Source organism: Tympanuchus pallidicinctus, unplaced genomic scaffold (assembly GCF_026119805.1).
Source record: "Tympanuchus pallidicinctus isolate F22 unplaced genomic scaffold, pur_lepc_1.0 scaffold1, whole genome shotgun sequence".
NCBI lineage: Eukaryota > Metazoa > Chordata > Aves > Galliformes > Phasianidae > Tympanuchus > Tympanuchus pallidicinctus.
In genome coordinates this window covers 32911462-32924129 of record NW_026294618.1, presented here as the reverse complement: position 1 = coordinate 32924129, position 12668 = coordinate 32911462, and the positions used below count along the sequence as shown (strand labels likewise).

Genomic DNA, 12668 nt, shown 5'->3' with positions numbered 1-12668 from the left:
AGCTCTGTCACATTTTACGTATTTCTGACTTGGCCTACTTCAAAAGTTCTCCAAGGTAGAAAATACAACAATTGCTAACAGCAGAAACAGAACTAATTGCTTATTTTAGAATTAATAAGTTGTGGCATAGTCTGTGAGTCACTTCCTTGCTGAGCCTTTTTTTTTTTAATCATCAAAGTTGCTCACAGTGTAATTATCTTGAAGACAGGAGTAGGCAGGGAAAATTTTCCCATAGCAAATTTAAAGAGACATTCATTAGTATCTTGTGAAGCTGCGACCAAGAGGATCCAATGAGAACCTATTAAAGATATTCACAGAACTGAGTCGGTTCAATGACAACGTGGCTGACAAAGGGCATTGTGAAAGAGGAAAAGAAAAACAATAGAAAATATTTATTGATGTAGTATGTGCATTGAATAACATCTTAATATACCAAAGGTTTGCATTAGTTTTCCCAAGTGAGCCATCATTTTGTGCATCTAAGAATTGTATAAAAGCACAGGTTTTTGAAGTTTGCTGTCACACTTTATAAAGTTAAGAACATTAAAGAATCATACAAGCCAACTCTTGGGGTTTTTAACCTAAATGCTATATCACACTTGGAGCAAATGATGGTGCAAGCAAAAATGAAAACCAGAGACTCAAACCTGCTGCCAAATCCTTTGAGAATACCGTGGAAATTTAAGCATTCAATCTAATAATATTTTTTGTTTTTTCATTTTATTCTCCAGTTCAGTAATTTGTCAATGGAAGTGTCTGCAATATACTGTGCTTTAAAATTAGAATCAGTTGATTAAATTTCTACAAAGATACCAAACAAACTAAAGGTATTTGTAAAAAATTATTGGCTAGACTTTGTAGGTATATGCAACAAGAATGGGACCAACAGTTGAAGTTTGGGATTTCTTTTTCCAAGAGGGAAAAGCCTTTGCAGAAATCCCACCAGAAAGTCAGGTTTGGACAACTTCCCAGGGAAAAGTATTTCCACTCTGTTGGTGACATGCTGTGCTGGGAGGTTCTGACCCTTTGGGCTTTGAGTTTGTTGCTTCCCAAGGATTTTGACTTACTGTGATTTTGGGCAAGGTCTGTAGATGTGGGTTGGCAGCTGCTGCCTGCTTTTGGTTCCTGCCGTAGCCTCAGTCCTCCCAGCCCTTTTCTCAGGGCTTGAGGCTGAGAAGAAGAGCCTCAGGCTCGGTAGTGGAAGGAGTCTGTCTATGTGACATGATTTTTACATCTTAATCTGTACTGCTATGCCTTTACCAGCTGCCTGCTCCTGCTTCCAGTGGGTTCCACTGTTACCTCACAGCCATTTCGTCTGTTACTCTCCACACTTTCTTTATTCCTTTCTCACCACACCACCTCCTTCTTGAAATATCAACTTGTTTTGCTCCCTCTTTCTGTAGCCATTGCTGCCTGCTGCAAGCTGGTCCCTTATCAGCAGACTGGGAGGAATGCCCCACATGCCTCTCTCACATGAATTATTTTCTTGCTGCAGCCATATTCTGGGCTGACTCATACTTTATGTAGACTCATAAATCTGCAGAACTTGGATGGTAAGTTATAAACTGACTCCAGGGGTTTCTTTGAGCAACTTTTAAAGCATCAGACACTCTATTCCTCTTATAACAGAAATAAGTTTGTGTTTTCCTTTTGTAAGGTAATACAAACTCAATTTTTCACGTCATAGATAACCCCCTTGACTTCCATGGCACTTCTCAGAGCCCCAGACTAACCACATGCACAATTACCTTGCAGAACCTTGGCTGGGTGTGTTAACGGTTTGAACGCGAGATGCGCCCTTGGCCTGGGGCAAGCTTATTTGTTAACTTCACAAATTGCCAGCAACCCTTTAGAAGAAAAGGAAATTGTCTGAATTTATGGGGTTTTTTTTGTTTGTTTGTTTTTTCCTAAAGCCATGAACACGACTAAATATCAGCTCTTACGAAAAAGCATTAGTACTGAGGAAAACTGATGCCCATTCCAGTACTGGAAAGAGGGAAAAATTCTTTGGGAAAAGATTTTTCCCAGAAGAAGCATTGTCCCAAACATTGTCCCCTTCTATAATGGGAAGCAACCCTGATTCCTGTGCACTATGCTGCTCACTAGGAACACCCTCTTCTGCATTTCTTCATAGATAACAAGATGCTAACTAATGCTATCTGAATGAAATCTGAAGCTCAGAAGTCCTTGTGCCACTTGTAGTAGTAGGTGACTGTAGCTCTGTGCAGTGCACTGGCCAGTGCATAAATACTTGATTTATGAACTATTCAGGAGGTAGTGACAATGCCTACACAAAGTATTTCCTTCTTTATTAGGGTAAGTGGCAGATCTAAATATTGTCTGGCGTTAACATTTTGTCCATTCATGTCTGCTTGGCCTGACAAAACAGCACGTGCTTTCCAAACCCATATATTTGCATGTCTGTGCACAGTCACTCAGACACAGAAGCTTGGATACCAATTGTGGTTGAGGCATCAAGAACAGATGGTTGTTAGAAAACCATCTGAAAACTGATAATATTTTTCATTCTTACCTTGTCCCCAGTTCCCAAACGAATGAAGAAATAATGCCATTTCTTTTCCTAATGAACACATCTAGAGAATACTTCCAAAAATAAGGAATGGACTATGTTACCTTACTGTGATCAGTTTTGGACTCAAATTAAGAATGAAACCACAGAGGCATTCAAGACCAGGCTGGATGTGGCTCTGGGCAGCCTGGTCCAGAGGTTGGCAGCCCTGCCCACAGCAGGGAGATTGAAAGTAGATGATCTTTAAGGTCCTTGTCAACACAGGCCATTCTATGAGGATGGAGTTGTATTGAAGTCCATGGAACTGTGCTGACTTCTGTTGATCAACAATGAGGTATCTCAATTCTTAGCATAACTATGGAAAAAGGCACTTAGGAAAAAGATTACAGAACCACCTAAACAATATTATAGACCAGCTGCATAGAGCAAGAACATTAAATACTGGATTGAGGGGATTTAAAATTAGTCAGTGAAGCCATATATCTTAATTGAGATGTTAACAACCACAACAATAATTAACTTTAAAATTAATTAGACATAGATTTCTATCTTTAACAATTATCAGGGGTTTTTTGTTTGTTTGTTTTTGCAAACAGTCACACAAGTCTTAAAAAAACCCCAAGTTTAATGTTGCCTGAAATGGCAGAAGTTGAAAGAAATATTTTCCATTAAAGTGAGATATTTCCAATTAGTGGAATGTTGTAATAGTTAAGGTATGGAAACAAGCGTTAAATTTTTATGCTTTGTCAATAATATGACAAAATCGCCTGCGCATTCAAAGTGTCAGGTTTTATGTTTTCAATCGTCTACAGAAAAAGTCAGTTATTAAAAAGGATCGTGTTTCACTGAAAAATGTTAAAAGCATATTCAAATATACCAACAGATGAATAATATTTGAAAATCTTGTTATATTTTTTCCTTCTGCATAGGAAGAAAAAGGATTTTGGTCAATATAAACTTATTAAAAAATGAAATATTGCAGTGTTGAATAATTGTGGATGTAATTAAATACAATGAATGTGATCTGAAGTACACAGTATCCTTTTATGTTATTAGATTAACATAGCATCATAACAACCCTGTGCACTCCAAAATCTTGATATAAAAAAAAAACAAAAACAACAAAACAACAAGATTAAGGCTTGCATGGCAATCAACAGCAACCAATTTTTATAAAGGCGATTCATGTATAAAAGCATGTAGAAGTCAAGCTCACTTTGTGTTTTCATTAACTGCGTGGTTCAGCAAACATATTGAACCACATGGTTTGATAACTACTGCTGCTACATAGCATGATATCTCTCATAATGCACAGGGTAGTTTGTCCACCGTTCAGAAGGCTGTATAATTTAGTTGGGAGGTTTTTTTTAATTTAACCCTAAAACTCAAGTTGAGGTGGAGTCTCAATATGACATGACTCAAACTACCCACTTTGTAAAACTAAAGGCAAGGAAATACTGCTTTCCAACTCCCAGCCTAATACCCAGAGCATTCTACCTATGAAGCATAAAGTAATTTTAAACGTCTGCAAAAATGGTTAGCACCCAATAAAGCCATCACCTGTGGCTTTGAGGTGAAGCTCTAAATGATTGTCAAACAGCCACCGCTTTGCCTTATGGGAAAGCAAAATGTTTGAAAAGAAACTAAAGCTACAGCTTTTCAAACACTAACTAGAAAATAAATCCATATGTTTAAGACTTGTCTAGCTTCTCAAAGAATATTCAAAGGCATTACGTTACGTTCTAATGTTTCTTCTTCTTCCAAACATGGAAACTTCTGCTCATTATTTTCTCTTTGTTGTTTTTGCTGAGCAGTGAAGCAAAACTTGTCTTTTAGGTCTGGTCATCAACTAGAGAAATGTGGGATTTCCATGGGAGCGTTCCTCCAGCAACCAAAGCTTTCCAAAATAACAAGCTTGAACTAGATTGCTGTTTCTCAACATAGAGCTGTGGTCTTTAGAAAATGCCAAAAAAAGTCTTGGTCTCATGCTGTACACATACATTCTGCACATACAGTAAAGGGATGTATGTGCAACTTGCATTTGAAGAATTGAAACAGAACCCTGAGAAAAGCAAATCCACTGGAAAAATGTATGGTGTTAAATAATACCAGTTTGAGAAGTTCTAATCCTTTCCGTGGGGGAAAAAAATGACAAACAAGTGTTGCCATTTTTTTCTGATGTGAATGATTAGAATTTATCACAATTTATAAATATAGCTTGGGATTTCAAGTGCAGACCTGCATTTGATTACAACTGAAAACATTTTGTTTGACAATGCTACTCATCCCCCAACCATTCAGAGTCACTCAAGTCACCATAACACATTTGTGAGCTTTGAGCTTGAAGGCATCCTGATGCGGAATGATTTCTCTCGGTAGCCTCTTTTCTCTCGGCAGCAGATTTTCACTCTATGATATCATGGGTGCTTGGCAAGTCAGTGTCAACTCTCTTCAGCCTTGTGCGCAATTCTCATCATTTCCGTGTATCCAGAAACAAATCTGGGCATATTTGAGAGGAGTAATTCTTACCGCTACATTGTAATCCTGCTGTTCCCCATTGACATCCACCCATTGGTGGCCCGAAAATACAGCAATGATCTTGCGTTTCCACTTCCTCTTGTTTGGCTCCTTCAGACGAAGATAAACACCAGACCCAGTGGAACCGGGCTCAGCATCACAGTACTGATAAAAAAGATCATTGGACTCATCAGAAATGCTACAAAATCTGTAGACTAGCTGCCCAGATCGGTCATTGTCAAAGCCTGAGAAGTGGATCATACTGCCAGGCATCATTTTGATGGTAGGGCTGATTCCCAGCTCCATGTATTTCCTTTTGTGGGGTCGCTTGAGCTCAAGAACAGCATAATCGTAATCTAGGGCAATACCTTCTGAGAAACCCTTAAACCAGCCTTTTGGGATGTGGGTACTCTTCACTCTGGTCCACTGGAAGGAAGGCATGCCATCTGAGCTCCCCTGCTTCCTCCCAGATCTCCTCTGTTTTCTCCCACCACCTCTGGACCGTCGCCTTTGTCCTGTGGCAACTTCAGAATCCTCTTGGGCCTCAAGGGCTTCTCGCCTGCTTCTTTTAGCACCTTTGCGTTTTCTGCCATCACCTCTGGACTTCGTCCTCATCAGACCCACCCTCAGCCTTTTGCTGCCCTTAACATAGTCCTTGCCATCATGCAGACAGTGGGCAGCTGTGAGCACATGCTTTGGGGAAATGAGAATGCCACTGCAGCCAGTGGAGATCTTCACAGCTGTGTTGAAAGGAAAATTGGTCATAAACCTCTTGTCATAGATGCTGAACCTACTGTCTGTTCCATATATCTGCCTCTTCTTTCTCAAAGACTTATGTGCAGTTGTGTTTCCAGCTGGATCAAGTGTCAGCCCAAGGACATTCACTTCAGTCAGGGTCCGCGTGCCATTTTCAAAGATAGTCTCATAGGATAAGAAGTCCTTCAAGTCAGACAAGCTGGGTACTGGCAATTTCCTTTGACATTCAATTCCACATACGCTGTTCAGCTCCAAATTGGGTTTTGCTTCAAATTTAGGGCTGTCAAGGGAGAAAGTTCTTTCGCTCACAATCTGGGGAACCTTCTTTAAATGCCAGGTAAAATCTTGTTCAGTTCCTATTCCATTAGCAAGACCCAATGCAGGCATGAAAAATATGAACAGCAGCAACACGTGATCCATCTTGTCTGTTTTTTTCTGAAACAAAACAGAGAAGTTTGAAAATACACTGTTGAAATACGCACAAATATCTTAGCATCTAAAAAAGCAAAGCCATGCAATATTAGGACTGACATCAGTGGAACAGAATTTAACATTCTGCTCAAAATAGAAGTGCCTTCAAATATTCCCTGCACTGCCTCTGACATTCCCAACAGTCTCTAGTGAGATGGGTGCTACCAGTCAGCCAGCATCTACGTTGAGCTACCTACTGGACAGAGCTAGCTAATGGTGGACAGAGCTGAGTTTTACTTGCTTTTTCCTCAGCAGCAGTAGTAGTCTCAGTCATTCCACTCTACCAGCAGCCTGGTTTTATCTATACTGTAGGAATGGAATTATCTTTTAAGACTCTGCTTCTCTACTGGTTATACTGATTATAAGCTACTGGTGATAAGCAGAACATGGTTGAATATTATCGACATATTTAAAAGTCATCTAGAAGTTGGCATGCAGACAGAGATAAATAGACAGACTGTATCCATGAGATTAAATCCCTTAGGAAACCAGACCAATTACAGTCTTTGATGTAAATGTCAAAAATGGTTCTGCCCTACTCATCCAGCTAAGATCTGTGAAATTGCATGCTATTGAAAATAACATTTTTCTAATTGTTTTTCCCAGTGAACATATTTAGAATGACCTCTTTCCCAAAGTTCCTGTTTTCTGGAAGTGACAAAAGGAACAATTTTGGCATCTACAAAAGGCAGACAGTGCCATTTTAGACACTTTCCATTGCTGCTGCTCTGAGAAGCAGGGGTGTCCTGCATCTCCTAAGTTGTGTGTCCTGCATTCTGGGGCCACCAAAATCTCCTTCATTTCCTTTGCATAGGCATCTCAGTCATAGAATTTCAAAATCCGTGGTTGGAAGGGCAGAAAGGTGAGAGAAGAAGACGACGGTTGGCCTAAAGAGACTCCTGGATATATGCACAAAGGAATGCCCAGCCAAGTAGGTGGGACAAGTCAGCTGACTCATGACATGCCTTTTTCCTGCAGGATCCCAGAAAGGCTGCAGAAACTGTGCGGTCTGTGTCTCATGGCCACATGTGGAAAACCCCACCTAGCTGGGGTGATACACCACACAAAGAGCTAATACTACAATTCCAAAAGACAAGAAAGTGTATTATTATCATCAGTAGTTGGGAAACATACAGAAAGAATGTAAAATTGTTAGAAGCCTGTGGCAGAGTCAGAAAATGAACCCAGAACTCTTGATTCTGAGCTCAGAACATTACTGAAAAGACCATTTTTCTCCCTTGGCAGCAGTGATGTCAGTGGCATTAACCAACTACTGACCAGTACCATTGGGAAGTGCACTCCATTCTCGTATCCTTCATTTCAACTACACGGAAACCTCAGTGGTGTATGAAGAAAGAACCTATGATTAAGCTTTAAAAGCCAAGCAATTCAAGGGTATGTATGTGGTTAAGCTTTCTGGTTTACATTATAATGGCAGTGTAAATCAGGGCAAAGACAAGCGCTTTCATTTTCCTGAGCTTTGTTTAGAATAACACAAGTAAAACCATACAGTGAAATAACCTGGTTACAGGGTAGCTAAATATACAGCATGAAAAAGAAAGGAGCGTGTGTGTAACATGGGGGGAAAAAAAAGTGTTAGTCTCACTTTTAAGAGCAATGCAACGGATCAACAACTCCTAACATTTTAGGCATCTACACCATATTGACACAGCATTTGGCTGTAAGAGGCAACAGCTATCACTTTTTATCTAAACACTATGGCTCAAACACTGCTTGTTGATTCTGACACCAAATTCAGAGTGCAGTGTTAGCATAATTTTTAATGCTTTTCACCTCAGCCTGCATGGAATGCTGACTTTGAGCTGGGGTTTATTTACCTGGATATACTTAAAACACATTTTACAATACCATATATATGCTTACCCTGGCTTTAAAGCAACTAACTAAAGTTTTGGAGATGTATGGACTATTCCAAGACATCTGGAGATTAGAGTGATTCACAGGCCTAAGCTCTGGGGTGTATGCAGTCATACTGAAAAATATTTGAAAATTTTGAAAGCTCAGAAGAGTCATTCCAGTGGCAAGATTGTGCAGGGAGACACCACTTGGCCATCTCACTGTAGGTCATTGGTACAGCAGAAATGCACATATTTAAACATTAATATTTATATACAGCATTACTTGAAAGCCAAATATGTCCCTCCTCTCTCACACTCTCTTAGCTTATAGCCATTTGCACCTCAAGAAATCTAAACCAGAGGCAGTTTCTACAGTGTGAGTAAAACTCTACTTTACTTTATGGATTTCTCTTCCATAAAGTTGCCCAGTCTTTCCTTGAACCCCACAGAATTTGTACCCACAGAGCTCTGTATCAGGGCATTCTACTGCTTAACTACATGTTGTGTGACAAAGCATCCCCTTTTCCTCATCTTAAGCCAACCACAGACTAGCATCATTTGATGACAAATCACATTTTACTAACGTGGGAAAGCTGCTTTTAGTTTACTGTGTCCTAATAGAGCTTTTGAAGAGAAACAAGGTATTAAGAAATTAATTTCTTCCATCAGGCTTCAGAAGAGACTTTTTCTGGCTCTTCTCCTAAAATGCTCTTCCCTTCCTCAGCTCTTCTCCGGGATCTGGGTAGCTGAGGTTTGTGAGCACTATGTAAAGTTAATTCACTAACTGCTAGTTCATATGGAAAGGTGCCTGGCTTGAGTTGCCTCTCACTGAGATGGTGGAGGCCTTCCCAGCTGGACCTGTAAGGAACTTTGCTTTGCATGGAGGCATTCTGCAAGCAAATGGGCGGAGTGCTGTGCCTCTCTTTAGCCATTCTTTAAAAAGAAGGGAAAAAAAAAACAAAAACATGCAACCCTGAATAGATGCATCGGAGCCTCCTGTTTGAAACACTATACTCAAGTGCTCACTACTTACAAAGAGTCTTGGAAGCCAAGATTTCCATCAATTATAATGAACCACTTGTTTGTAATGAACCGACTGGACAACTACACTTCAGTAGAACTGGATGAAGTCCAAGCCAAGGAGCTTGATGAAAATTCTCATCATTCTCATTTACAGCCAAGCACTCGGGCTCTGTTTACTAAACTGAACTCTACTACTTAAGCAAGGCCAGCATCAAGCACAGGCGAACTGAGCAGTTGTTATGGCCCAGTACAGGCTGCTGGCATGAGAGAATACAGGGATTTCTCTTGCCAGACAGTGGGGATGGAAACACACTGATGGTTGCAAAGACACTACTGTAGAGTGAGAGAAGGGGAAAGAGAACTCCCCAGAGTTCTTCAAAATGAGGAGGAAGGGCTCAGAGAAGGCTACATGATAGAAGGGAAAAAAGATCATCAAAATCTTAATAATGCTTTGCACTGCACTGTTCTCTGCTCTTCTTCCAAACTTTGCCCTCTCCTTTTCTTTGCTCCTTCCCCATACACATTTTAGGATGGCTTACAGTAATTAGAAGCCTTCAATGAGTTCTGCCTTTATGGCAGGATGAACTGTTTCAGAGAAGACAGAAAGTAGGAAGTAAAAGAGTGCTCTGACTCCATGAATATGTCAAAATTCTCCATCTGATTTTCAAGCATAGCAGATAACTACAAGGACTCTGTTCAGCGGCATTCCAGCACCCATATGTACATGTAAAAGCATTTTCAGTTCTTCTCCAGCATCAAACCTTTTTGCAATCACAAAGCATACTCATACCCTACCTTTTTAGGATATCCTTTAACTATTTTGTCAGCACGACTTATCTTACTTCAGCAGATTGTATTCCAAAATGCTTCTCTTTAGGCTACCATAGACAGAATTTGCCTTTTTCTGTAGTTCAAGCACCAGAAAAGATGTGCCCAGCTGCCTCCCAGTGCTATATTATGGTCTGTTTAGAGCAGCCTGAGCCGTATGGTAGGAAAGTCAGCACATGCCTAAATTTACATGCAGACTTCAGACCATAAAAAGAAGCTGCAGCACTAACCAGCTCCTTAAGTGCTTTTGGCCTTACTCTCAAAATGGTCTTGGAATTGACAGTTCCCCTTTGACACAGCAAAAGAGAAAGCAGATTTTAGAAATCCCTGGAAGGAAGCATCACCCTAACCCTGCCCACCGCTGCCCTCTCCACTCCTGTGGAGGTTCTTGCTCTGTGGAGCACCGCACTGATTTCATCCCTCTGCTCTGACTTATGGAAAAACAAACAACTCACTCAGTAACTCCACAGTGACTCCTGTTTGTCTTTTTTGTACAAGATTTAAGCTGCTTCAGTGTCAATAAAAAGAACAAAGTCAGCAAGGATATTGGAAAGCTCATGTGGACTTATGAAATCAAACTCAAAAAAAGGGGGGGAAAAGGGAAAAAAACGGGAAAAAAAGAGGAAAAAAAAAAAAAAAAAAAAAAAAAAAAGAAAGAAAGAAAGAAAGAAAGGAAAAAAAAAAAAAAAAAAAAAAAAAGGCAATGAAGGAACGGGCTTCATCTCGGGCCCGGATTTTCTGTGTCCCGGGAGGGGCAGGAGGACCGCTGGGTGGCGCGCCCGGATAGCGGCACAGCTCGGAGCCAACGGGCACAACTCGGCACGGCCCGAATCGGATCAGAGGGGCTGGGCTCGGCACAGCTTCGCTCGAGGGCAAGCGGAGGAGGACGAGCTTCTTTCGCAGCTTCAGCCCTGCCGGCTCAAGCCTCGCTTGGAAGTTCTCCCAGCCGGGCTCGCAGCAGGCAGCCCCGCTCTCCTCCCCGCCGAGACTTGGGGAAGGGGTCGGGAGGGGATCCGTAGCTCCGCTGTGGCTGCCGGGGTGCGGGGAACATCAGCAAAGGGAGGGAAGCCGGGGAGGGACGGCGACCGCGTTCGTTTCATTGCCCGCTCTCCTGCTCACCGTTCCGATGCACTAATCGCGCAGAAGTGTGGTGCTTTCCTGGAGGAGTGGGAAGACGGCTCTAAAGCCCCTCGGCCACCCTCTGTCCCGCTTTCGGGTGTGACCACGGGGCTCCCTGCTTTCTGCGCCCAACCCGAAGGAGCTCCCTCTCTCCCAGTCCTCAAGCTAGATACTTGGCACAGCTTTCCGCGATTCCGAGATAAAGCCGTTTCTAGCAGTGACGAATCTGGATAAAATTAGTGTCAGTTCCAAAAGGAGGGCAGGAATGGTAGCACAAACACAGCGGGGGTGAATCAGAACTCAAGGAAGGTTGTTTTGAAACGTAGAGAGGCTCTGGAGCTGCGCGGAGACAAAACCCTTGAAAGCGTAAAGAAATGAACGTGCCCCCCTCCGTCGCCCGCGGAGCCGCCTGCGCTTAAAAAGGGGATCAGAGATTCGCCTCACTTCTTGGTCCTATGAAAAAGAAACCCACCAGGACAGCAGTTGTTATGCAGAACCCGAGGCATCGACCCCTCCGCCTCGTTTCACAGCGGGCCCGAGGCCACCTGCGCACTGTCCTGCCCTGGCTGCGGAGCCCCCCCAGTCCGTCCCTGCGCGTACCTGGCAGCGCCGAGCCCCGGCAGGGGGGCAGCGGCCACATCCACGCCGCGCCGGTATCCCCGCTCCGCCGCCGCCGAGCACCCGCCGCTACTGAGCACGGGGCGGGGGGGAGCCGCCGGGTCTTCCCAGGTGGGGGAGGGGATGGAAAAAAGGGAAAGAAAAAAAAAAAAAAGAGCAAGGGAGGAGGGAGGGGGAGGGCCGAGGGGAGCCGAGGCAGAGCCCCTCGGATGGGATGGGATATGGGATGGGATGAAGGGACGGGACTCTGCCTGCGGGGCGGGGAGTGCATAGCCGCGGGGAGCCGGGGTGACCCGAGCAGAGCTGGGGCGGGAGCGGCTGCTGGGAGAGTAGGGGAAGGCGGGGACGGGAAGGGGGGGCGGCGGGGCCCCGAGCCGGGAGGGTGTCCTCCCCTGGGGCGCCTCGCTCCGCTCGGACCACTCTCCTCAGGGTGTCGGAGGCCGGGGAGAAACGTTCTTCTCCTTTTCTTGCTTCTCAGAATCACAGAATCGCAGGGGTTGGAAGGGACCTCAGGAGATGATCGAGTCCAACCTCCCTGCTAATCAAATACCCTACAACAGTTCATACATGTAGGCATCCAGACATGTCTTGAGTATCTCTGTAGAAGGAGACTCTACAACCTTTCTGAGCAAGCTGTTCCAGTGCTCCATCACCCTTACTGTAGCTAAGTTCTACTGTAGCGAAGTTCTTCATATGGGACTTTCTATGTACAAATTTTAGGCAGTTACTCCTCATCCTATCGCTATGCACCACCAAGAGAACCTGGCTTCATCCATTTGCCTCCTACCCGCCTTCACACATTTGTAAAATTGATCAGATTCCCCCTCAGTCTTCTTTTCACGAGGCTGAACAGACCCAGGTCCCTCTCTTTCTAACCTCTCTTTCTGCCTTCCCATGCCCTGGAGCAGAGAGCTCCCAGAACCTTGCTAGTTGTAGCCTTGTGTGGA

At 43.3% G+C, this 12668-nt stretch overlaps 1 protein-coding gene across 3 annotated transcripts; it reads right to left on the bottom strand.

Annotated features, from left to right (window-relative positions):
- Positions 1 to 377: 377 nt before the first annotated feature.
- On the bottom strand, positions 378 to 12008 carry PRSS35 (serine protease 35). Of its 3 annotated transcripts, none has more exons than XM_052682770.1 (2): positions 11704 to 12008; positions 378 to 6238 (listed from the first exon to the last, which is right to left on the bottom strand). In XM_052682770.1, exon 2 carries the CDS (start codon positions 6221 to 6223, stop codon positions 4982 to 4984), a length of 1242 nt encoding a protein of 413 aa, XP_052538730.1. In that variant the 5' UTR covers positions 6224 to 6238; positions 11704 to 12008; the 3' UTR covers positions 378 to 4981. The 3 variants fall into 3 exon arrangements, with proteins under 3 accessions (XP_052538730.1, XP_052538751.1, XP_052538741.1); XM_052682791.1 differs by lacking the exon at positions 11704 to 12008 and adding an exon at positions 11576 to 11648; XM_052682781.1 differs by lacking the exon at positions 11704 to 12008 and adding an exon at positions 11104 to 11210.
- Positions 12009 to 12668: the final 660 nt, after the last annotated feature.